Raw genomic sequence first — 27,261 nt, forward strand, 5'->3', positions numbered from 1 at the left:
TGGGGCCAAAATTCATGTTGCTAAGTGAGAAATCGGTTAAATGAGTTTTGCCCCATTTTACGACTTTTCTCGCCACATTTGTTAAGTGAATCACCGCAGTTCTTAAATTAGTAACACGGAGGTTAAGTGAATCTGGTTTCCCCATTGATTTTGCTTGTCAGAAGGTCGCAAAAGGTGATTTCCCCGGGACACTGCAACCATAATAAAATGTGAGTCAGTTGTGAAGTTTCCAAACGCAAAATACCTGACCATGAGGGTGCTGAAACCATCATAAGTGTGAAAAATGGTCAAAAGTCATTTTTTTCAGTGCCGTTGTAACTTCAAATGGTTACTAAATGAATTGTTGTACCTCTAGGACTACCCGTAATTTCTTTAAATAATTAAAATAGGTGAATAGGTAATAGGTAACTTCAATAAATTGGATTTATTGAAAAACTTCATCCATCAGGCTTTATACAACTGGCATCTGAAATATAGAACACAGTCTAGGTAATATTTATTCTCTTTACAAGGGTAAAGAGCTTGTAGGAGCCTGCAGCTGCTCTCAATGCTTTAAAAAAATAATAATAATGGCAAACCACAACTTTTGTCAGGCTGGGCCTGGAGCGCATTGCAGAACAGAGGGTGATCAATTGCAAACCCTATGCCAAGGAGCTCTCCTTAAACCAACGCAGCGTATTTCATCTCTGCTATTGTGCATGATTATCTTCAGGCGGCAAGGAAGGTTGGTTGGACCAGCGCCACTGATAGTGCTGACTGATGGCAGCCTCATGTACTTGCTGCTGGTGTTTACTTTGTGAGTTACACCATTGTTTGACTTTAACTTTGAAAAATGGGTGTACATGTTGTATTCCTTGGTATTGCCTAGTTTCCCCCCACACACACAAACTGCAGTAGCTGAATTACATCTTTTCAAAACAGAAGTAGTAAAAGAACTACTTTTCTTCTTTGCTTGTCTTTTTTCCACTTCTATTAAGATACACAGCTCGTTAAATGAAGGCAAAAAAGCAAATCATCCATGGCATCAGAGATCAAAGGAGACAGGAACAAGAATCATCTAGATCAGGGGTCCCCAAGTTCCAAACCCCAGTTCACGGACCATCACTGGTCCGTGGCATGCCAGAAACCGGGCCAAACAAGCGGTCCCACCCACGGGATGCAGGAAGTACATGAAACCACGCCCCCTCCGGTCTGTGGAAAAATCTCTCTCCACAGAATCAGTCCCTAGTGCTCAAAAGACTGGGAGCCATTGATCTAGATTGTATATGTAGCTATTCATCTATTAAGATTTATCTGGCTTGGGGCCCCCATGGGGGAACAGCACAGTGGAGGTGGTTGAGTAACAAGAGATCCCACCTCCCCTCCCCTCCCGTGTAATTAGGTTCTAGATGATTTTTATGGTTGGTATTATGGTATTTTTATTTATGTTTTAATGTACATAGATAGGTTTTTATGACTGTAAGCAGCCCAGTTACCATGTGGTGACATAAGCATCCAATAAAATGTATAAATATAAATATCTGTATTTCCCCCCCCCCTTTTATTTTTTTATCAATAACTCAAGGTGGCGAACAATAACTCGAGGTAATACTCCTCCCTCTCCCTATTTTCCCCACAATAACCCTGTGAGGTGGGTTGGCTTCATTCAGCTGGCTTTCAGGCCTAAGGTGGGACTAGAATTCATGGTGTCCTGGTTTCTAGCCTGGTGTCTTAACCATTAGACCAATACTGCCTTTTGTACATGTTGTTCCACCCACCCTGGCTAATAACCCCAGTAAAATAGGTTAGGCTGAGAGGATGCCTGGTTCCAAATCATCCAGGAAACCTGCAGGACTGAGGGAGGACTACCGGTAGTACTTGGTTTCACTGTTCCTCATTTAATACCTTAGCCATGATACCACACTGACTCCAAATAAACAGTGGGAGGTTAGAAACAGAAAGGTAATTTGAGTAACAAAATTCAAGAGGCAAACATTGGAAAAGGTATAAGAATTTATTGACAAATTAAATTGTGTAATTTTTTAAAAAGTTAACCCAACACTGTCCAAACCCCTTTTCATTTCCATTTCTTTTAAAAAGGGGTCTGGTTGTCATAGAGCAGGGCTGTCAAACTCGCGGCCCACAGGCCGGATGCATCATGCGTTGGCCACGCCCACACCCGGTTTAGCAAAGGGGAAAAAAGTTCCAATACGTCACAATGCCTCCGTGATGACATGAGTTTGTCATGTTATAAAGGAACTGAATAATTATTAAATTAGGATAATAATTTCTCCAGCAATGCCTTTGCTGCTGCTGTACAGTCTTTAGTCCTTTTTAGTTTTGGAATAACGCTCTTTAATCCATCTTTGACTTGTGTTGCAACTTCTTGATCAGTGCTCTGAAGAAGACTGTAAGAGGAAGAAAGAGAATACTTAAGATATGTTTTAAACAGTATCCTTTAAAAATCAACAATTATTACAAACTGAATTAATACATGACAGACAGATCAACATATGACTGAATAGTTCTATTTGTTGAGGAAAAATTGGGGACACCACCTCATAGAAAATAGGTAATACTAATAATAATTATTCACTTTAATCGTTCAAATTGTCAGAACAGAACAGAGTCTTTGTGTATTTGAAGGTATTTTCAATTAAGTTTTTTAAATAGGACTATATTTACTCTGGGATTTTATTCATTAGGAATATTTTCATACAGCTGCAACCATTTTGTCTATCTGGAGTAAGCAATCTCAAAAGAACACCAGTTGTCAGGTCAATTCTTAAAAATGATCATCTGCATCTTGAATTACACCCAGAGACAAAGCAACACTTCCTGCAACATTGATATCACATGACAACATCAGTTTATTCCAGTTAGCATGTAGGCCATTAGTTGCTGTTTCTGGATGTTATTCAAGAGTAACCCCATGGTTAATTCACCCGTAATGTGACAAGCACACCTTCTAACTCTAGAAATTTGTGCACCAGTTGAAACTGAGCTGAAGGCCCTCCTAGCCACAGCTTCCAACTGCTGTTTGAGCAGGAGCCGAGAGTTCAGGGGTACCCCAAATAGCATGGTAACACAAAACATCTAGAACTAAGATTGATACTATCCTCAAATCAGTCAGCTCTTGAACCCACAGCAACTCAGCCTTGCTAGTGTTGAATCTCAGCCTACTTCTCCCAATTTAGACTTTCCTTCCTGGCAGGGATATATAACTGGCACAATCATTGATATTTATGTACTGAATAAGACAGATGAAATAAATATGAAACAGGATTTGGGAAAGGGATGAACTGAAGCATCCCATACCAGTGTCTAAGGGCTCAGCCTCTCCCTCATACACTCTGACTGGAAATGCCTACTCAAGGAATTGAACTATCACAAAATGGTTTCCCCAAGTGTCAACTATTGCCAATAGTTCAGAAAGATATCATGGTTAGAGATAGCAATGGTCATTGAAAGATTGATCAGAATTATGTGCTACCCACATCCAAGCATTATCATAGGTCAACAATGTGAGTAAACAATGCTACTTCCATCTCTTGTTCGGATATAAACATTGATTCTAATTTTTGCTTTTTAAAAAAACATATTTGAAAAGAGATAAGGGGGAATTGGGTTGTATGTGTGCAAATTCACAAGGGCATCATGATTAATAATGGGATGCAAAATGGAAAAAAAAAACATTACTTTTCCAGGAAAATTAAGCAGGTTTGTTTGTCAGGTTTTTTTTCAGTATGAAGATATCAATGGTAGCCTGCAAAAATCTGCAATTTTTATCATAACATTCCATTTAAATTGTCACATCCAACCTTGCATTTTTTTTTAAAAACAAAGAAGTATGATTCTGCCAAACAAATAGAAGAAAAGAATTAAAGTAGCTTGGATTGAGAAAAAAATCTGTTTTTCAGTATGATCCAAAATAGTTCTGTCTTATCTAAGAGCAAGCACGCTGACGTAGTATTACATATTTGAAGAGATTACGTAAATTACATAATATGCAATACAGATGATTGTAAGGAGCCTTCTAGGACGTTTTGTCTTTATAGGCTTGTTACCATTTTAGGGAAGGACAAGCATGGGTGTAAGCAGTCACCAAGATTACCAAAACATTGGAGCAGAAATTTAATCTGATTATAGACGTTCCCTTCTCAAATTCTCATACAACACTAGAGCAAGATATGAAAACTCTGTATCTGCTTCTGAATCCACATTAGATATTGGATGAATTGTTGCATCAAATATAGAGATCTGCAGAGGTTCTGAAGCAAACCAAGGCTAAAGATTCAGTAGGACATCTCCCAAAGGAGTAACTTCTTTTCTGGCAGTCACACAATTGCTCATGAAAATTCAGGAGGTTGGATATGACTCTTTTAGGGAGTAAATGGTGCTCAAGTTTGATCTGAAGCATCTTTGACTAAATTCTGGACCCATTTAATTAAATACATGGCCAGTTGCATTAACTGGCCGTAGCAGTTTTAACTCTCTCTAGCTCGTCCATGACTTCAGATTAGTTTTCCAATGAGATGTCAAAAATACAATTACTTCAGATATGGTAGCAGCAGATCAACTGAGTTCTATTAAAATAATGGAAGAAAACTAAAACTCAGTACTAGAAGTATCAACCATCTAAATTAATAATTGTAAAACCATCCTTGAGAGATAAAACTTCTTTTAAAAAGCAACAAATCTCCATTTCTAGAATTCAAGCAGAAACAATCAGGATGTCTCTGCTAGACCCGATTCCTCAACATCTTTTGCACCTCAAATAGAAAACTTTGCCACATGTGAAACAATTCCCCACAAATCTTTATTTAGCAGCTGTGTGTGAGGTCACAAATTTTTTACAAGGAATTAAGCATTCTTGTCAAATGTATGGGTTCTGTTCTAAGGTACAATTAAAAATCCCCACAGTTCTATTTCAGAAAAGCAGTGGCTGAACAGTGGAAATTCACAATGATAAACATGTGAAATGGAAGTTTGGTTTAAATCTGGTTTTGCACTGATCCATATTAATAGCAACTTTATTCTGATATATATCAAAAACACTAGATTTTTTTTTTTAAGAATGGGATAATGAAGAAGGAAACCAATTATTTTTAACAGATGTGTGTGTAGTTCTGATGGAGCTTGGCTATGAGAAGCAATATATTTTTGGGGGGTAGGGGTACCATCAGACTGACAGGCACTTTGGATGAGCCTATAGACCCCTCAGGTAGGGAAACCAGCTAGAACTTCATGCATTCAAACTCTGTTCCCCCACCCCCTCAAATTCAGATTAGTGAAACAAAATAAATGATCTCTTGCTTTTTGGTGATCTTGATTGACATTTCTGTTAACAGAAGCAAGAAAACAAGTACTCTTTCATTAGAGATTATTGGTGTGGAGATTGCAAAGACAAAGCAATCTTGATTATCTTCTCAAGTTCAGAACATTTCAGGAATCGTCTTAACTGTATTGGAAAGGTCAATCTTGAACTAAAGATTTGCACACCTCTACATTTCCCCCAGTGGTGGGTTCTAACCGGTTTTACCACTGGTTTGCTTTGCGCATGTGCTTTGCGTGCGATCGGCTCGCACACATGCCAAACTTGAGCTTTGCGTAAGCCCATTGAATTTTATTGTAGCTGAGGCATGGCAATCCGCTCTGCCGCACCTTACAGCTGGGCTAAAAATGAAGGAATAAAGGTAGATATAGCGCGGAGGGCGGGAGGGCCCAGCTAATGGGTGAAGCGAACCGGTTCGCTCTCACATCAAGATTTTCGCTACTGGCTCTCCCGAACCGGGGAGAACCGGTAGCAACCCACCACTGATTTCCCCTGAAATGTGTTTGGACAAGGCACCTCTTGGGACTGGGGTATCTACAAGACCACCTTCTGCCACCAGTAGCCTCGCACCGACCAGTACGCTTCCATAGAAAGGGGCTCCTCAGGGTGCCGTCGGCCAAACAATGTCGACTGGCGGCCCCCAGGGGGAGAGCCTCTCTGTGGGGGCATCCGCCATCTGGAACGAGCTCCCCCCGGAGATACGGAGGATCCCGGACCTGCGCGCTTTCCACCGTGCCATCAAATCATTTCTTTTCCAGCAAGCCGGCCTGGCCTAACCTCTCTTTTAAACTTTCTTAAAAATTTAAAAATTTTTAAATTTTAAATTTGTCTTATGAATTTGGGGTGTTTTAAATTTTGTTTTCTGGGCCAATTATTTAATTGTATTTTAATGGTTTTTTAACATTTGTATTATATGTATTTTATTTGGCTGTTCACCACCCTGAGTCCTTCGGGAGTAGGGCGGTATACAAATTCAATTAATAATAGTAACAACAACAACAACAACAACTCAAGGGCACGACAGAAGAAAAGTCCATAGGAAGAGGTGGGGGGGAGGGGGGAATACTTCTGTAACACACTGAAGAAACTCCTGATCACCAGGAATTAAGCTTGAGGGTATCTTTACCTTTATTTTCCCCTGATACAGATCATTATTTCAGTAGGCTTGATTAGAATCCTGGAACATAATTATAGCCTTTCTCATTTTCTCTCCTGCAGTGACCTTGATCAGGTCAGCTGGAGAGGGAAGATTAGCACCTCCTCAGCAAACCGATAAACAGAACTGTTCCTCTTATGTTTAGGCTTTGAGGTTCAGCTATCCTGCAACCTATCATTTTCTGTTCCCAGTTTGCTTTCATTGAATGCACCTCTACTCCCAAAGGGGCATTTATTCTTTGTCAAAAGGCATCAGGAAAATAGTAACAAAAGTAATTTGATATCAGGAGATATTCTAGGTACAATTCGGTTGGTTCAATTGATCCATTTCTAGTGATTGTTTGAACAAATCCATCAGTTTTCATTTAGTGGAGCGTGCTGCTATAGTGATCTCATCATTACTAATCCTGAGAAAACTTACAAGACAGAAGTTAAAACTTAACTTGGGAATATTGTCAGTTGATTCAAATAGAGTAGTTAATCTACAAAAGCAGGGAGTTACGATGAGTAAATACAAGTTAAAAGATATTTTAGTTTCATACCCTATTAATACATTTTAAATAATTCTCTAAATGAAGATGCTGCAAATGATTTGTTTAATATCATATTGATTTATTCTAAAACAGAGCAGTTGTGTTCTCAGTTTGTTTGCTTGAGGTTATGTCAATAATTGCAACAAAACTGCTTGGCATAAGAGCACAAACTTCAAGCTCATTTGCAATGTGTACTGTATATAAGAGAACCAATAATGTCTGTATTATTCACATTTCTGAGCAAGCAATCTTTGTAGGTTACCTCACTGGAATAAATTGAATTACCACATTATAAAGAAAGAATGTAGTACGTCTGAAGGCTGTGACAGCAGAGCCTCTAGACATCATAAATTCCAGGAAAGACAAATTATTACCTTCAAAGAAAGACAGTCCAATAGGAAGAGACAATCAACAGCAGTTGGATTTAAAAAAAAAATGTAGCAAAGCTTCAGCTTACTTCCCTTGTACTTTAAAAATAATAATAATAATGAAGCTGAAAGCAAAGTAATGAAACTTTGAAGGTGATTCAGCAAGTTAACTCAGCTGCAGTCTACTTACTGGCAGGAATGGTTACAGGCACTTCTTAAAAAACAGCGATTTAAAAATATTAATATTAAATAAGTAGGTCATTGCCTAAAACAAACCCTCATAGATGTTCAGTAATCTAGAAACCTTCTACATACCGGCACAGAATAATTGCACCACGATTCACATCCACCCAGGTCTTTAGAAGATCAATTCCCACATGTTCTATCAGGATTCTTGCAAAACATCCTGTTTGGGAGAATCCAAAGCAGGTATTATACATTTACCATCTCAGATCGGTTATGAATTAATGCTAATCAACACATCTGCATTCGCTTTAAGGAGATACTGATTAGATTATGCATAATGCTGGTTTGTAGCATTCAGAGCACATGCGCTTTTAATCTAATTTTCTACATTATTCACATATACACACAGTTGAATTCAAGGAAAAGGAAACTTATCCCTTGAATTGCCTTCTTTTTCAAAAATACTTTTCCATTCTTACTATGAGCAATTCTCCATGTCCTTGGAGCCACATCACTCAGAGAAGTTATTTTAATTAAGGCTTCCAAAATGGAAACCAGGACCTCGCTAACTTGCCCAACCCTCTACCAATTAAAGGTCTATTGATTAATTTTACCCCCGATTTACAGATATGCCAACATACCTTCTCTGCCAGACTGACTCATCTTCTCATCTTGTTCTATTAGCCACTTCAGCACCAAATGACCGGCTGGATGTTCAGCAATGTGAAGCTTTAAAATAAAGCATGAACATGTCAAGATCTCACTGGGTCATTCTTCATTATCTTCACATGTGCAGCTTTTTAAAAGCAGGGTCAAGTCATACAGCATGTAAGAAGTGTCCCATGCACTTACTCTTCATATAATTAAATGGCCCATTAATTAATTGGTGGAGAAATAGCAAAACAGTTTAAATTTTAAACAACCAGAGATCTTGGTGGTCACTAGGATTAGAAATGTACTTCTTTTTGGAAGGAAAAATCAATCAGCTTCAGTCTCAAATACTATTTGGAATATGTTCTATCACTTTCATAGTTCCTGCAGGCACTAGCTGGGCAAATTTTGTAAAATGCTTCTAATTTCATTCCACTTAGGTCACTTTCCGGAACCCTAGGCTTGTCATTCCACTACTTACCGGCTTTTCTGCAGCCCGTCTACCCTGCTCTTTGGGTTGAGCCCAGAGATCTCAAGGGAACCATGCAAGTCTGAACAGAAATGCAGCTTGCCCCGTTATACACAAACCTCACAAGCTGTGTTTAGGATTATAGAGACAGCTATGCTTCTATTTTAATTCTGCTTTAGATTTTCTGCCTAAATGTGTGGAAAGCGATGCCCGATTGAGGGAACTGATATGTCTAGTCAAACAAAAAGAAGGACTAGAGGTGACATGATAGCAGTCTTCCAGTATTTGAGGGGCTATCACAGAGAAGATCTATTCTCCAAAGCACCTGAGGGCAGGACAAGAAGTAATGGATGGAAGATCATTAAGAGAAATCCAATCTAGAATTAAGGAGAAATTTCCTGACAGCGAGAACAATTAATCAGTGGAACGGATTTCAGAAGCTATGGGTGCTCCTTCACTGGATGTTTTCAAGAACAGATTGGACAACCATCTGTCTGGAGTTCTATAAGGTGTCCTGCTTGAGCAGGAGGTTGGGCTAGAAAACCTCCAAGGTCCCTATGTTCTAACAGAGTGTGTGTGTTGGTGGAAGAGAGTGATAGAGCACAAAAGCATATGAGGCAGAGTACAAGCACTGCCCTGTCCTTTAATCAAGTCCTGATCTTCAAGTATCTAGGCAAATATTTGAACACAGCCAATGCTATAAAAATATGTATTAAAGTAGTACTTTGGAGTCATGCACACATTTGAGTCCAGAACAGTATGATAAATTCTGTCCCAACAAAGCAAAGATGCTTCAGTTTGGTGCAGACACCTTGTGCAGGATGTTGATGACTCATTAGGAAAGCCATGCTTCTTGTAGACTCTCATGGTAGCTATGCAGATTCAGGAATTTGTATGGTTGAGTTAAGGATGTGGCAACATGGAGACATTCGGTGATTACACACTGTTGCTATTTTTCTTTATGCCTCCTTAACTTAAAAATGAATTTCCTGAGCCTGTGCAATATCTGTGAGACCAGGAAAAGCCATGCTTTCTTTATGCAAGTTCCTGAAATTCAGAGTAAAACTATCAGTTCCATCTTCTGATTTTAGATGGAACCGAAATTCTTTCCCTAGGTCAGATTGGAAACCCCAGACAATCTAATGTTTCCATGTTCATACTGCTTTGGACATAAATAAATAAATAAATATGTTGTGACTGTCCTACCCTAGACAATTACTATTACCTCAGAGAGATGAGTGAACAACAATGAAAGAGAAATCTGCTAATTTGGGGCTGCTTATTACAGTTTGCTTTGTGTCTATCTTACCTGTCCATCTTCTCCCCCTGGAATCATCTTTCTTGCAGCAAGACCAGCGATGGCTTTCATCGCTGGCTGGACATCACCAACAGCCGCCTTGAGGATGCCTGTCACTATAATGAAGGCAACTTTGTCCATCACCATTTCTTCAGCGTGTGCACTGAGGTGCTGTAATAAGGGAGGGGAAATGGCTTCCAGAAGCTCAGCATGGCGAACATCTGCATCCTTTTTACTGGTGGAATAAAGACAGACAGAATAAGAATCTTTGCTTGACAAAGAAAAGTGCGAATTGTACAAAATTAAAAAATCCAAATTCAGCAGGACATTATTTTCATATTCTTCCCAGAACAATCTCCAACAACAGATGAAAAGTTTTGATTTATGCTCCAAATCACAACCCCAGAGCAGCGGCCCCCAAACTTTTGGACACCAGGGACTGCTTCCGTGGAGTAAGGATTTTCTGTGGACCAGAGGGGCCATGGTTTTGTTATGCTGCCTGGTTGCTGGCATGCCACGGACCACTGCCAATCCATGGACAGGGGGTTGGGGACCCCTGCCTTAGAGATCACCTATGATCATGCACTGCATGCACTGGATCTTTGCAAAGCAGTTGTTTCTACCTAAATCAGTAAAGCATTTATGAAGGAGCAAAGTGTTTATGAAGCATATTTTCATGGGAAAATGCTGGAACGGAGAATTCAGCTTCAGGCCAGAGGTAAATCTCGTTAACAGCCACACAGTTGCAATCCTCAGTTCAGGCTCCATTTCCTTGACTGTTTTTAATTTTTAAAAACCAAGATTGGTCAGCAAGAAAGTGATTTGCGTGGCTGCTGCAATTAGTGTCACTGGAAAGATCATCAAGAGAGACAGATGGTGGTGTGACTCTCATGGCTGCCATGCCTATGGCCTGCAGAGCAGCACTATTTTTACACAATCAGCAGGAGGTGTTATGTTGAGGTGCCATTTAATTACCTGTGAGGTGATATCAATCAAAGCTGTCTGTTGGCAGTGAGTATATTTATGTTAGGAATGAAGGTGACAGTTTGCTTCTCCCTGTAGTATTTTGATCTATGGCCCGAACATTCATTTGCTCATACTTGCAGAGTTTTGTGGGATATTTCAAATAAAATATCCTGCCTCAAAGAGGATCCAATAATAATTGCCTGAAACCTAATTTAATTCTTTTTACAATGTTTTATTGCATAAATTAATTAATAGAACCCCCCCCCAAACACATGAATAAACAAATAGCAACAAAATATCAGGAAATGGAGGACATTAATAAAACTTTTTTAAAGAACTGACCAGAATGCCTCCAAGTCTTTTTTCTTGCCACTTTTTCAGAAATCACATGCCACTTCAATAAACTATTGATATTGGGGTCCCTGGTGCTCTCTGAACTTGGTTGTTTTCTTGCAGATGTTTCATTGCCAAGGAATCACCAAGACCATGCCCCACCTACACTGACAGGGCAAGTCACTAGAATATAAGATGAGAGCAAACCTCAGTCCCTATTAGCATTGATGAAGTTACATAGTTTGGTATTGAAACATTCACAAGAAAACAACCAAGTTCAAAGAGCACCAAGGACTCCTCATTTCAACCCTGCACTATTGATATCAGCCCATTGCTATATGTTTGGTGTCCTCACAACAATGTATAATAGCTCCCCTGTTGCTCATAATATCTAAACATGGAAACTAAATGAAACTGAGCATATCCTATCTCTTGGTTTTATTTTCTATTAGTGATAGGACCTTGAGAAAAATTCATTTGTTTTTCTGTAAGTATTCTTTCACGGAGGTCTCCGACACTGGCACATTGCTAAAAGCTACATCCATCCACAAATTTTGCAGAATCTACTCTGGATTCAATAACATCACTTAGCCTTGAATAGGTCAGATTCTGTATCCTTGAAAGATTTTTTCCAAAAAAATAAATGATATATGAAGGCAAGATACAGTTAACCAAATAAAAACAGATAAAATATAGGAGTATTGAAATGAATACCGAGAAACGAATCTAGTCTGTATCATAACCAGCTGTAGGTAAAGCATAACATGCCTTATTCTGCCAGTGTTGAAATAAACACCTGCTGTTCTTATTTGTCACTTGACTCACATGGCAATAAACTATTATTTTACCAAATCCACTACAAGAAAATGTGAGCGAAATTCATAGAAAATTACCCAATATGAAATCCACTATTTCCTACCAAAATGTTATCCTACTTTTTAAAAAATTTAACTTGCTACACCACCTTTTAAGGTCATTTATGTACAATAAAATATAGGTCAAATTCTACTTGGCACAGCATTCTTAGGCAGCTGTATAACCATAATTCAATCGACTGGGATTTGGAAGAGTGAAAAGCAGCAAACATTCAGACATAACCAGAGAGAAGATGCAGAAATCTCAATAAATTGTACCCAAGTACCTGTGAGCATTTTCATCACCCTGTTGCAGGATTTTGATTATTGCCGGGGAAAAATATGTCGGGTCCCTTGGACTCAATAAATACAGCAGGACTTTCCTTCCATATTTGTTGTTTATAACAGCGGCTAAATTACCATTCAATTCCTAAGTGTTCGGGAAAAGACAAAAAATTCTGTTAACAACAGGGTTTTTTTTCCAATTTCAGTTTGTTTATTTTTTTGGAAGGAAGCCAGCCAGTTCTTTTATCCTTATTCAAATCTTACCTATGACTAAATAAGGCATTATGCTAATACACAGCCTTCCCTCCAAATCATGGACAAGAACTGATTAGCCATATGTATAGATGGAAATAACATTATCACCATTCCTTGCATTTTCTTTTGTTTATACTCCCTCCCCATCACCACACCACCTTTTTTTCCATTTCAAAAGCCATCTTTAGCAACTCTGGCTACAGATAATAATAAGTAATATAAAGCTTTTAGATAAGTATTAAAGGGCAATGTTGTTTCATTTTGCTGTTCACAAGCCGGCTCATCAAAAAAAACTGAATACATCAGAAGTGCAAAGTCTAATTTAAGACGTTTTCCCTATGACATGACTTCAAAATATTACCAACTGATAATGCCTCCATTTTTTCATCCCCTTTGTACATATTGATCAATCCAGCTTGCTGGAATTTTAAGTTTAAATCAGATACTCCATACTTATGCAGATAGTATTACTAAAAGCATTTCAATAACATGATTAAAGGAGACACACAAAAAGAGAGGGCGGTTTATCTAACAGTCAAGTTTAGTTTCCTTTAACATGAAGGTAATGCAATGTTTTCATTCAAAATGACATCTTTTCCTCATAGTTCTGGTAAGGAAATATATTGTGGGTGACACCTTTTTTCTCTCCTTCCTAGTGGTTTTCCTGCAAGTGTAGAATCTGGGTTTTTTTTTGGGTTAACCAAGTGTTGACCCATTGGCTCTGATAGGAACTGATCAACTGGCTTGTCACCTAAGCCTGATGTTGTGGGCTGAGAGAAAGTGACTGGCTCAAAGTCATCCATCTGTTTTCATGCCTGAGGCAGGACTAGAACTGACAGTCTCCCAGCTTCTAGCCTTGTGCCTTAACCATTAGACCAAACTGGCTCTCTAAGATAATGTAACATAGTGGACTATGATAAATTGACTAAGACAAGTTGACTAAGGTAAGACCATTTCTATGAATGTGACGACTCTATGGTCCATTAAATCCAGTTTTCAGTAATTTCCCATAATGTTCACATATTACAGCATGTCAAATGCTGTACCTATTTCTGAAAAATAACAGTTAGGCAGAAAAAAACCCCATCATTTACCCCCATTACTATCAGATGACCTCCTATTTTGAAGACAAATTATTTAGAGAAAAAGAGGGTTTTTTTTTAGATAAATATAGTATTGTTCATAGTCCCTTAAATATATTTGCCTACTGCTCTTTTGCAAACACAACAAATTTTAATCATTCTCTTCATTCATCAAAATCTTTTAGCTTAGGAGTTTGTAGGCTTACTCCATTCATTCTTTATTCATGAATGAGCAGAGAAGTCTATATACTGAAATACATCACTTGATAAGCCTTTTATCTCTTGAGAGTGTCCTTTACTAAATGAGAACTCTGAAGATTCTTCTCTTGCTTTTACTGCCATCCCATCAAAAAATGGAGAATATATGAGGATATATAAATTCTTCAACTAAAAGAGTAGCCCTGGCTTCCTGTTCTGAACTATTTGATAGATCTCAAATTCTACCATATACAGGACAAGACAGAATTAAACAAAAAACTGAAACAGTTTGGAGGATGGTGGGTTAGAGTTTTGTCACCCAAATGAGATAAGATATGAAACTGCCTTTCAAATTGAAGTTACTATTATAAGCACAAGCACTAACCTGCGTAGCCATTATTGCTACATGCATCTTTGTTAATGAAGAAAGTCCCAAAATCCCAAAGCAGGATGAGCAAAATTAGAATCACAACATAAAGGAATGATCCCTTCACTCAGCTGTAGCAAATCAGACAATAAAGCATAGGGAAGCTGAAAGGATGCTAGCTTAAGTTTCAAATTTAAGGTAATTGCTTTAGGATATAATGATAATAACCATTAAAAAGTCTTTGGGGAATACCAAACATGTTTGCTAAACATTTGGACTCTGTTATACAACTGTTTGAGGCAAAGGAAATATGATGTTAGTCAAATGAAGGTAAAGTCATAAGACTTCAATCATGGTTCTCTTTCTTCAATTTACCCAGTCTAATCTTTAAATTGGCTTTAATTTAATTTCATTAAAACCGATATCTCACAGCTTCTGTCATCTTACAGCTTCTCCATCAGTGGAAAATTCAAACTCATCAATTTCACCATTAAATCAGGGCAGCATCTGTTTCAATTTTAACTTGGTAGCATCTAGGTTACTCTGCTAAAGTCAGAAAGCTAAGTAGGGCCAGATTTGGTTAACATTTGGATGAGGGACCACCAATAAATTCCAAGGGTGTAGGCTAAGAAATCAACAATCATCCTGAGACAATACTTGTACTGTAGCCAAGAAAACAATACATTTATGTCACCAGAAGCTGAACTCAATTCAATAGTGTCTATATCACTTTTGGCTGGAAAGCTCAAATACGATAATAGCTAAGTAGAGTTCAACAAACAGACTGAGAGAGGAATTTAAACACCATTTCAAACTCATACATATTCAAGGCATGCATAGCAACAGGGCTATAAAAAGAAAGTTACAACATGGTGGCTCTGAGCTGATCTAAAAAACTTCTAAAACATCAAAAGTTATTGCCACTTTGACTAAGATGGCCCTTTAAAATGAATTATTAGCCACACACCTGATCTCTCTCTCTCCCTGCTGACCTACAAACAGTGTTATCTGTTAAGATAGCCTTTTAATTTTTACATTAATACGTGTTAAGGTAGAAATTTTTAGCTGCAGAGACAGACAAACAACTAACTATGGAGGGCATAAGGAATGGCTTTGAAGGACAGGAGGAAGAATTGCAGTCAAAGCTGCAGTCAGATAAGAGGGTCTTGAGCCTGGGCCAAGAAATCAGTTTAAGTAAACGTCTCAGACAAGCTCCCACATGCAATATGAACATAAAGGAGAAGCACATTCAGATTTGCAGGATTCTGTTACTACAGTTATTGCAATAAAAGGAGTCCTGACCTAAATGGCAAGGCTTTCATAGTCTACTCTACCTTGTTGGGCTGACAGTAATAAATAAACCATCACAGGGGGGAAAAAATAGAACAAATTGCTAGCAATTCATCCACTGCATTCTATCACTACAGAGAGAAGTCTACTTATGAAAGGATCCTTGCATGAAAGCTATGTGTAGGCAAAAGAGGAATATGGGAGACATGCTAAGGATTCCCTACCCTCAGCACGGTTCCTATTTGGTCATTTGGTCACTGGATCTGAATATGAGGGAAGGAAGATGGAAAATGGTCTATGGCAGGGGTATCTAATCTTGGCAATTTTAAGACTTGTGGATTTAAATTCCCAGAATTCCCTAGCCAGCCTTGCTGCTTGGGGAATTCTAGGAGCTGAAGTCCACAATTCTTAAAGTTGTCAAGCTTGGACAGTCCTGTCTATGGAGAGAAAATCCTAAGCATTTGTCTCATATTCTTTGTTTGCCTTCAGTCATCTCTTTTTATGTCAAGATATATAGCAAAGCATTATACAACCCCAATGTTTTCATCCAATGCATAATCCTTCACTGGTACACCGATATACAGTTTAAAAATTTCTATCGCAAAAGAAAGAATAATGGATAAATGAAAAAAAAGTATTTCTTCACCTAAGTGGCCAAGAAGCCAATCGCCCCAACAATAACTTGGGTAATTCATTTTTCATTTTAAACAACAAAATGAATGCAGGTAGTCCTAGAAGTTACAACAGTTCATTTAGTGACTGTTCAAAGTTACAACAGCACTGAAAAACATGACTTAGGACTGTTTTTCATTTATGACCTTTCCAGCATCCCCATGATCATGTGATCAAAATTCAGATGCTTGGCAACTGGTTCATATTTACGATGGTTGCATTGCCCCAGGGTCACGTGATCACCTTTTGCAACATTCTGACAAGCAAAGTCCATGGGGAAGCCAGATTCACTCAACCAACTTAACAACCGCTGTGATTCACTTAACAACTGTGGCAAGAAAGGTGGTAAAATGGAGCAAAACTCACTTAACAAATGTCTCACTAATAACAGAAATTTTGGATTCAATTGTGGTAAGTTGAGGACTATCTGCAGTGTATCATCTTTGTATAAAACCAATGAAATTTCCTACATTACTTATATTATTCTGCTAGGTGAATGATTAAAAATGAAGATTGGAAATCGTATTTACTTACAGATATAATCAATTGCTTCACAAGTTTGGTATCATCAATGCAGTCAAATGCTGCCAGCAAAACCAAATGTGAAAATTCACCCTGAAACAGGAGCCAAAAATTACAAGTATAAGACTCAAGCCAAAACAATTCTTGAATACTAGCTCCTAATTATCCAAAGTGATTCTTCATCTTATTTCTGGTTTTAACATTTTTTTTTTGCTTAAATATTTAAACAAGTTTCTTCAAAGCCAAAAACAACAACAATCCAACCCACCAAAATATCAAACTTCTCAAATGTCTTATATAAAGCTAAATTCCAATGCCCACTTTTTAAAAATTAGACAGTGAACTCTGTGAGACTTATTCCTCAGTAAATTTGCTAATGATTATCTTTCTGGATTCTTTTTTTTTTAATAAAAATATTCATATGTATCATAACTGAACAAATTCTATAGATTTCTTGCCATGGAATTTCTTTCAAGTTTATCAACATTTCTTAATATTACAATTACAAACATAATTGTCACTATTAATTTCTTCTGAATTCATATTGGGGTAAAGCAGTATTCCAGAAATGAAATCATGAGATTGAAATCCTAAATTTACAATGAAAGAAACACTACTGAGTACAAATAGTTTACTTCTAAGTAAGCATGAATTAGGATTGCACTGTAGCGAATATAATAGGACACATTAAAAATACTCACTGTGGCTATTTTTTCAACATACGTCTTCATTGTTTTTACAATCACTTTTCTGTCCTAAATAATGTGAAATGAAAAAATAGTGAGAAGCTTCACACTTTAAAATACATGTAATATAACATGCTATGAAATCAGGCTGTTGACTTTAAAAAAACTATTATTATAATAAAGCAAATGCAATATTTAGAAATCCACATCTGGATTAGAGATAGAAAGACATCCATAAAAGCAGTTGGAAACCATCTTTGTACGGTAATATAAGCAACTAATCTCTGCTTCTTTCTACCCTCAAATCTTTATATGAAGTGAAATACATATAATGCTTCATGTTCCACATTCTACTCTCTATGTCAGTCTGTACATCAGTTATGCAAGTTTAGGTTAAGACTGTAAGGTAATCAATTACTCTTTCCTTCAAACTGCCCAGAACTGTTCAATTAGCAAATAGCATGAGCATTTTTCTTTCTTAATTTTCTATTTTTTCCTACTTTTTCTTAATGTTATATGTTTAATGGTTTTTTTTATACTTGCATATTAAAAAAATTCTAAAACTTACTTCCATTAAACCAGGGTTTCCCAACCTTAACTCTAAGACATTTAGACTTCAACTCCCAGAATTCCCCAGCTAGCCATGGCTGGCTAGGGAATTCTGGGAGTTGAAGTCCACCAGTCTTAAAAGTCATCAAAGTTGGGACACCCTGCATTAAACAAAATATATAATCATATGCATATCTATTGTGAATCAACCTGTATCTTCGGATAAGTTGAAGTTGGTAGTAGAATGTATCCAACCACTAAATTTAACCACTCAATTAATTCACTCAACTGAGAAGCACTTTTTGGTGCTTCTCAAAAACTAATCCCAATAAAATGCATGGATATTTCTCTATTTTAAACAAGTTGTCAAAATACACTGTATTTTTGATTGCTGCATCTGAGACAACCAGTTCACACCTATCCATAGTGTAAGACTTTCTACACAAACAAGCTCCTTCACACACAATACCTTGGGAGTCCCATGCCACAAGCAATGCATGGCTACTCTGGCGCCATCATGAGTGTGTGCCAAGTAAATGACAGCTTCTCTAATTGCTTCAATCATTTCCTAGAGTCAGAGAACATTGTTTTAGGAAACAGTTTTAAGAATTCGCCATTGTCTCCAGTAAATAAATGTATATAATCTTCAACCCATTCTCTCACAATACTGGCAATCAGTTTAGATATTGGGCAATTTGTATTATTTCTTCTACCCCTTAAATAATAGCCCTGTTCCTAACCTTGAATCAATGTCTGCTTTCTAAAAGAAAAGTTTAATTTGGTGTGGAATCTGTTAACTCCTAACTTAAAAACTATTTCAGGCTTCTAGGATCTGCATCACATTTCAGCATGTAACAACTAAGTTGCATTAACAAAAACATGCATGAAGAAAGAATTTCATTTATTTGCAAAATTTGCAAATATGACAAAGAAACTAAATCCTTTATGTAATTTAATATAAGGTGACCGGCTTACATTTTAATTATAAGTGACTAGCTGTGCCAGAAAGTAGAACAAGATATAAATCATATTCAGTAGCGGTTTTCAATTTCGGCCGCTACCGGTCCACTCATGGGTGTGCGCGCAACACTTCTGCGCATGCGCAGAGATGTCCGGGCGGGTGGTCAGAGCCTCCCGCTGCTGCGGCTACCAGTTCGCCCGATCCTATAGCAACCCACCACTGATCCTATTGAAAAAAGTGCAAAGGAACACTCTGAGGGGCAGTGAGGCTTCCAGACCTGACTCAACAAGCAAAGTTGCATAGAGTCAAAACAGAATATCTTTGGCTGGACTGGATTATTTCATTGTTGCTGCTATTATTGGAAAGCCCAAACGGAACAAATAGCACTAAGTAACTGGTATGACTTTTAACTCTATTTAACATGAAAACAGATTAAAAACATAAGTAATGAATGTAATGAAGTAAACATAGTTTAATGAATAAATACTTACAGATCTCTGTTTGGGGACAGCATAAGAAAAAAAGTCCAAAAAAGCTTTATGTACCAATGAATGCTTTATTACAGCTTCTCTGTCAGGGGAAAAGGAAGACAATAAAAAGAACTTTGTATTTACCTGATGTGAAATATTTGCAATAACACAAAGAATGACATTTGCCACATATTTTCATTTGCAGCTGGATCAAGACAGTACTTTCAGAGGACAAAGCTTCAGCAGAATCCAACCAAACTGGAAGCAGAAATTGTCTATCCATTTTTTTGGGGAGGGGTGGTGGAGAAAGACATAGTAGATGTAAGAATTTGGGGTTTGTAGGGATGGGAGAAAATCCCATAAATTTAACAGGTTAACATTAGATCAGTTAGAGCTCTATACCATAATGAAACTATCCTGCTGTTATTAGTAGAGAGATCACCATTTCAAATGGATTTAAGGAAAATCTCTTAAAACAGAATTTCAAGTCAAGTATACAAGCAGTCTGGTATTTGTTCTTACTTTTGAGCCATTGGGGTAAGGATCTGTTTCATCTCATCCATAATGGCTTCTCGCTTTTCAGGCTGAATCTCTAGCACTTTACCCAAGGTTGATTGATCTGCTGTCTGAAACAAGATAGAAACATGTATAGAACGAAACGATCAGAAAACAAAAGATTTTGACATACTTATCCAAAATTCTCAATTGTAGTCAGCTATAGCTTAATCTGGCACTCTGACCTTGCTGGATTAATTCAAAGACTCTAGGACCTCAGGCAAAAAAAGTGGGTTTAAGATTGAGAAGATAACTAGGAACTACTACAGACATAAATGTTTATCTGAAATAAATGTAGTATAAGGGTTCTTGAAACTGAACTGGAAAAGCTTACCATGGAGTACCCAACCTAACCGCAAATTGGATACCACAGAACAAAGTCACTCTGAACTGACTCTCTGAAACAAACTTGACGATCATATATGATATGTAATCATAGCCCAGGGATGAAATGCTCCCGGTTCGGACCGGATCGCCCGATCCAGTAGTGATGGAGGCGGGTGGTTCGGAGAACTAGTAGCAAAAATCCCTCCGCCCCCCCTCAATTGCCCAGCTGAGCCGCGCAATCATTAGAGGCTTTTTTTTATTTTTAAAAGCATTTTTCTACAATCTCTTTGGCCGAAAAAATAATTTTAAAAGTAAAAAAAAAAGCCTCTGATGATCGCGCGGCTCACCTGGGATCATCAGAGGCTTTTAAAAGCATTTCTTCTACAACCTCTTCAGCCGAAGAGGTTATAGAAAAAATGGTTTTAAAAGTTAAAAAAAAAAAAAAAGTTGACCACACCCACTCAGTCATATTACCCCCACCCCCACCAAGCCATGTCCACAGAACCGGTAGTAACAAATTTTACATTTCACCACTGTCATAACCTACTTGATCCAATAAACCTTATATTACAATAAGTCTATGAGCCTGAAAGGCGTCTATAAAAACACTTGCTGCAAAAAAAGTAACATGGTTGTCCCTCAAGAACTTATTAAAGTTTCAATATAAAATACTGAAGAATATTGTTCTTGAAGAATATGATAAACATAACGTCACATATGTACCTTCAACAATACCTCATTGCCTTTTATAGAATATATCTATCATACTTTCTAAACTTCCTGTTAATGTACTTTCTGTTTAGTACTTACTATTTAAAAAATATTTACCAATCTTACAAACTTAAGAATTCTAATAAAACAGATTGTTGTGTAATGGATTTTATCGTTTAAGTTAAAACAAAGTTTGAAGTACAACACTTTAATTATAAGTTTCTATCTTTTTAAATTAAAATTACATATGAATGTTAGCCATCTGCTCACTTGTAACAATTTGCAACCCATGCTCTACAAAATAATTCTTCTGCCAATATAGGTTAGGTTCCAAAATTTTATACCAAGGAGATTAAAATACACAAAAACTTTAAAGCTGTTGAAATCAACTTTCAGAACAAACAACATGTTAAATTCCACATTTCTGATACGGTCATCCTTGGTTGCAGTTGTTTGGATAACTACTATTTTGAACGCATTTATTTTAATGAAGTTAAAGGTTAATTAAATATTAAATGATATTCATTTTTTTCACAACAAATGCAAAATAAGTTCCATAATTCAGAGATGTGGAATCTTTACTGCCCAAATATTTTTTGGTTTCTTGGGTTCCTAAAAGTTGGTCTTGATTCCTGGTAATTGCAGGGATTTTTCATAGAAACATTTCCAGGACTGGCTCCCCACTGCCAAAGCCTAAAGGAAAGGGACTGGCCCAAAGTCATCTACAGGTAGTCCTCGACTTACAACAGTTCATTTAGTGACCATTCAAAGATGCAACGGCACTGAAAAAAGTGACTTATGACCACTTTTCACACTTACGATCATTGCAGCATCCCCATGGTCACGTGATTTACATTTGGATGCTTGGCAACCGACTCACATTTATGACGGTTGCAGTGTCCCAGAGACATGTCATCACCTTTTGCAACCTCCTGACAAGCAAAGTCCATGGGAAACCAGATTCACTTAAGAATCTGGTTTCTTGAAGAAAAAAAAAGTGTATCAATAATCACCTTATAGACCTGGAATGTATTACCATAAAGCTCCTCTGTCAACATGTTCCGCTGCTTGAGAATGGCTTTATCATTGTAGGCGTATTCCACCACTGTGGATGCTTCGGCATGCCGTAACATCTTTTTAACCTCACCTTTAAAGCTTTTGATTATTTCTGCAATTTGTGGCTTTGTTCTATTTCAAAAATAAATATAGTGGATAAAGAAAACATAAGGACAAAAGAAAATCAACCAAGGATTTTAACTCAGGGATGAGCTACTTTTTCAGTCAGGAAAATTCATTATGTCCAATTTAACCCTGGTTCCTAGGGTCACAGGGATCATATATAGTGATGATATACTACCATCTAGAAGTGAGGCTGACATGTTTGGGTCTTTTTTTTTCTGTTTTTCCCCATACATTTGGGGAGGGAATTAAAGGCCACTGTTGGGGAACCTCATCAGTTTTATGATATGTACATCAAATTTTAGGCAGGATTGGAATTGGCCTTTCACACTAAGCGGAATTTATAAGGAATTTATAAATAGATTTGTCAAAGTTACTTTGCACCATGAATCGTTCATCCACAAAAGAATGGTATTTCATTTGAAGTTATTTTAGCAAAGAATCTCATATTTAGATAAATCAAACCAGCATTTCTCAGATATTAAGCAGGCATCAGAAAAAAAGCAAACAAAAAAAAAAAGACCTCACTAAATTATTTCTGAGCAGTCAAATTTCATAAAAGTGACTGATTTTCTGAAGCATGTTTATGAACCTGGTGGAATCATAAAATGGTCCATTTACATTTCTATTTTGCAAAGCCCCTTTTAACACTTTCAACAACAATAACAAAAACAACAGGGCGTAAATTTTGGAGCATGTGAGCAGACAGCCAAAAGCAGCTTTGGAACAGCTGTGCATATCTGAATATAGAAGTACTTTAAAAAACTATTTTATAAATGTGTCCATGTGTTCCAAATCGCTTTCCAAGGATTTGCACAACCTTGTTAAGCTTTGCCAGAAACTACTGTTATAAAAGTAAAGGTATGACTAATTCATACAATTATTACCGTGTTTCTCCAAAAAGACGATCCACCTCAAAAAGAAGCCCTATCACATTTTTGAGTGCATGCAATCAAATTAAGCCCAACCCACAAAATTAGCCCTAATTAAGATCCCACCCATCCTGGGGTGCAGGCGGTGGGGCAAAGCACAAAGGTAAAAAATAAGCTAGGGTGGTGATAGGGGGGTGGAGCTTCTCTACTTACCAAGCCTTGCACACACTGACACCTACCTCGGCGTCTTCTGCAGCCACTTCTTAAGCCAGGCATCTTAAAGCAAAATGGAGGCTGGGGCGATGCGTGTGAGTGGCAGCAAGTGGCCCCTACTGGGCGGGGCTGTCGGTGCCGCCGCAAGGTGAGTCAATAATTAGAACCCTATAAAAAGAAGGCCTAGCCGTTTTTTGGGGGGGTCAAAAGACCCTGCCTTCTTTTTGGAGAAACACAGTACAAACTTGGAATATGAATAACTTTAATTTACAAAAGAGAGCTACATATTGATAGCATTTTTGCCATGTTTTTAGAAGAAGAAAAATGTAAAACAAAAAAAAAAAGTCAGCAGAATCATTTTTGTTGCCTTATTACTTTCAGTTCCTTGTATCTTCAATAACAGGGTTTTTTTTTTTCATTGCTGGGATATCTAGTCTAATTAGGCATTATTTGTGATTTTTTTTTTACATTTACTATTTTGGGATTCTAACATCTTTTTGAAAAATGAAGACCAGATCAGACTGAGACCTGCTTCTCTACTCTTTCAGTTATTAATCTCTTTCATGGTTTAAAATGAATTTTTTCAAAAGCTTGAATAATCCTGTTTAGAAAAGTCCTTCTCTTGTGTAATTTTTAGAGAGCTTTTGTACAGCAAAGCCATAGGAATAATTATCCTTATATATTCCGCTCATTGTTCTAAAGAAAAGTGTTTCAAAAGTTTCAAAAGTGAATCAGATAGATTAACTAGATTGATCAATGGTAAAAAAGATTCAGAATTTTATAACAGTTGGAAATTATGGTACGATTGGGTCCAGAAAAAGTGGGATAGAATAGATATATGATGATGTATATATATGATGGCAAGTATGTATGTATAAAGGAGTGACTTTATATTTATGGACAATGTACTCACATTACACCATGGTGGCAGGATTGTATATTTCATTTGTGTATTGGTGCATAGAATATATTAATAAAAATTATTTTTTTAAAAAAAGAGAAGTGTTTCAGAACCCATTTTTTAATTTTTCCAATTAATTCAAATAAAACAGGAGGAAAACAAGCACTGTCACTCTTTAGTCAAATATGAGGCTATGCAGGGATGAAGTATATGGATGCACTGACTACTTACCCATACATGAGAAGTTTCTTCACAATGTTCCTAGAATACTTGGATTTACTTAATTCTGTGAAGCTTTCTGTGGGATGGAAAACCATAGTGAGAAACTGACCTCATAAAGCATTCTAGAGGCCAACACGGACTCTTTGAGGAAGTGTTACCTTTTAATTCTTCAAATACTTCTTGCCTTTGTTCTTCATTGCCAAACTGAATGTAACACTGAATGACACGTGTGGAATCATGAGCAAATGCCATCTGAGGAGAAAGAAACTTAACATGTCATTTAGGTAGCATTTTATTTGTTGGATCTTGCTACTTTTTAAATATTTAGCAATAATGTAAATAGATTATTACTATAGCTGGTGGAGTGTATGTATGTATGTATGTATGTAATTTATATGCCGCCCTTCTCCCGAAGGACTCAGGGCGGCTTACAAAGAATGGAACAAAAATTACATAAACATTAAAAATCCAATTAAAAATTAATTAAAATTATTTAAAATCACCCCTGCGGATCAGCCCATTTGATGAAAGAGCCACGTCTTCAATTCGCGGTGGAAGGAGAGGAGATCAGGGGCTGTCTTAAGGCCGGTGGGCAGCCCATTCCAGAGAGTCGGCGCTCCCACAGAGAACACTCTCCCCCTAGGGGCCGCCAGCTGACATTGTCTGGCTGAAAGCACCTTGAAGTGGCCCGCTCTATGGGAGCGCACAGGACGATGGAAGGATGGCAGGAGATGATCCTGCAAGTACCCCGGGCCTAAGCCATGTAGGGCTTTATAGGTGAGCACCAGCACCTTGAAACGGACCCGAAGGACCACCGGTAGCCAGTGCAGCTTGTGCAGGAGAGGTGTCACACGGGAGTAACGAGAAGCCCCCGTAACAACCCACGCAGGCGCATTCTGGACTAGCTGTAGCCTCCGGGTGCATCCCAAGGACAGCCCCATGTAGAGGGCGTTACAGTAGTCCAACCGAGACGTAACAAGGGCGTGAGTGACCGTGGCAAGGGCATCCCGGTCTAGGAAAGGGCGCAACTGGCGCACCAGGCGTACTTGTGCGAAGGCCCCCCTGGTCACGGCCGTCAAATGATCTTCTAAAGATAGCCATGAATCTAGGAGGACACCCAGATTGCGGACCCTTTCTGAGGGAGTAAGAACCTCCCCTCCTATCACAAGTGATGGGACCACTAGATCACGAGATGCCGGTATCCAGAGCCACTCAGTCTTGGATGGGTTGAGTCTGAGTCTGTTTCTTCCCATCCAGGCCCGTACCACTTCCAGGCAGCGGGACAGCACAAAAAGGGCATCCCCAGGGTGGTCCGGGGTGGAGATATAAAGCTGAGTATCATCAGCATATTGATGGTACTTCACCCCGAAACCATGAATGATCTCACCCAGCGGCTTCATATAGATGTTAAAGAGCAGGGGGGAAAGAACCGACCCCTGAAGCACCCCACATGTGAGGGGCTTCGGGGTGGATCTCTCTCCCTCCATCCATACAAACCTATAAAGAAATACAATAACATATGGTCCAAAAACAAATTGCCTAAGAGTACCAAGAATGGTATGGCCTTCCAAAAAGAAATAAAACTAATCTGAAACATATTTCTTCAATAACTTTCACTTCTCCAAGATTTGGAATGCCAAGCAGTTCTTACAAGTTGTTACTTTTCTAATGATCTCATTGTATGTTAGCCTCTTACACATTTTACTATCTCCTAAGTCTAAGGAGGTATTTGGTAGTCCTCGACTTACAACCACAACTGAGCCCAAAATTTGTTGCGGGGGGGGGCAGCATGCAGGGGGCCTCACGCACATTGCATTTGGGGGGTTCGCGCACGCTTTGGGCACTCTGTCTAGAAAAGCTTAGCCATCACTGGTCTATAGTATAATAAATTATGGCAAGTTTATGCAAAAAAAAAAAAAGGGAAATGAGATCATCCAAATTTCAGCTTCGTCTCCTATGGAGAGAAGTAATACATCTTTACATAAACCTGTTCGCTATTCACATATTCACTATTCAGCAATTTGTGAATTATATTGCTTTTACTGTATTTCAAAATATATACATGTTTTATATTTCTTACGTCTTTAATTTTTCCATGAAGTAACTTCTGAAGATCACTCAACAGCTTCTTGCGTTTTTCCTTGTCACAGTTTTTTCTACAATTGCACCCAGGAGTAAATCAATAGTTTATTATTTTTGTTTTGACAGTTAAACTGTTCTAATTATGTTAGCACTCTTAAACTATCAGGACAAACGTATTTGCAACAGCACATGGATTAGATCAACTAGGTACACAATAATATCACCGAATAACTTATGAGTTGAGCCTTTTGGGCATCAATTATCTCCTTCTCTATTATATTTTCTTTATAAGATGCCATCTATCTATCTATCTATCTATCTATCCATCCATCCTCCCTCCCTCCTTCCATCCATCCACCCACCCATTACTACTACTATATTTATCATATCCAAACATCAACTAAGCCCTTAATTTTGCAGAGATGATCTTTGTTCAGAAAGATCACCTCTGCACAAAGACTAAGTAAATTTCTGCACTGAAGAAAAACAAAAATAGACATTAAGTTATTGACTATACAACTATAGCAATGATGATTACCGCCGTAGAGCTTCCCAAATCTGTTTTCCTTTAATAATTATGTCATAATTGGTCCTGTCATTCAGCTGACGGCTCTGTTTTAGCTCCTTCTTTTTCTTCTTGATGTCAGCCCACTTAGGCTTTTTAGGTTGGGAGCCTAATGATAAATAAATAAATAAAACAAAATGTCATTTTAGAGGCGGTTCATGTGTAGTGAAT

The 27,261-nt window shown here is 37.8% G+C and overlaps 1 protein-coding gene across 3 annotated transcripts in view; it reads right to left on the reverse strand.

The window, feature by feature from the left end:
- Positions 1-1,974: 1,974 nt before the first annotated feature.
- PUM3 (pumilio RNA binding family member 3) overlaps positions 1,975-27,261 on the reverse strand; it is a 29,407-nt gene continuing 4,120 nt past the window's right edge. For all 3 annotated transcript variants that reach the window (XM_060690514.2, XM_060690515.2, XM_060690516.2), the window contains exons 4-18: positions 27,064-27,199; positions 26,524-26,599; positions 24,602-24,695; positions 24,453-24,519; positions 22,070-22,244; positions 19,986-20,089; positions 19,485-19,563; positions 18,502-18,600; positions 17,499-17,552; positions 16,810-16,890; positions 12,414-12,556; positions 9,986-10,208; positions 8,198-8,285; positions 7,686-7,776; positions 1,975-2,387 (exon numbers count right to left, since the gene is read on the reverse strand). In XM_060690514.2, the coding sequence (XP_060546497.2) occupies positions 2,255-2,387; positions 7,686-7,776; positions 8,198-8,285; positions 9,986-10,208; positions 12,414-12,556; positions 16,810-16,890; positions 17,499-17,552; positions 18,502-18,600; positions 19,485-19,563; positions 19,986-20,089; positions 22,070-22,244; positions 24,453-24,519; positions 24,602-24,695; positions 26,524-26,599; positions 27,064-27,199 (1,643 nt within the window). In that variant the 3' untranslated portion in view covers positions 1,975-2,254. The remainder of the gene's footprint in view (positions 2,388-7,685; positions 7,777-8,197; positions 8,286-9,985; positions 10,209-12,413; positions 12,557-16,809; positions 16,891-17,498; positions 17,553-18,501; positions 18,601-19,484; positions 19,564-19,985; positions 20,090-22,069; positions 22,245-24,452; positions 24,520-24,601; positions 24,696-26,523; positions 26,600-27,063; positions 27,200-27,261) is intronic.

Source organism: Pantherophis guttatus, chromosome 2 (assembly GCF_059756535.1).
Source record: "Pantherophis guttatus breed Tessera chromosome 2, ASM5975653v1, whole genome shotgun sequence".
Lineage (NCBI taxonomy): Eukaryota > Metazoa > Chordata > Lepidosauria > Squamata > Colubridae > Pantherophis > Pantherophis guttatus.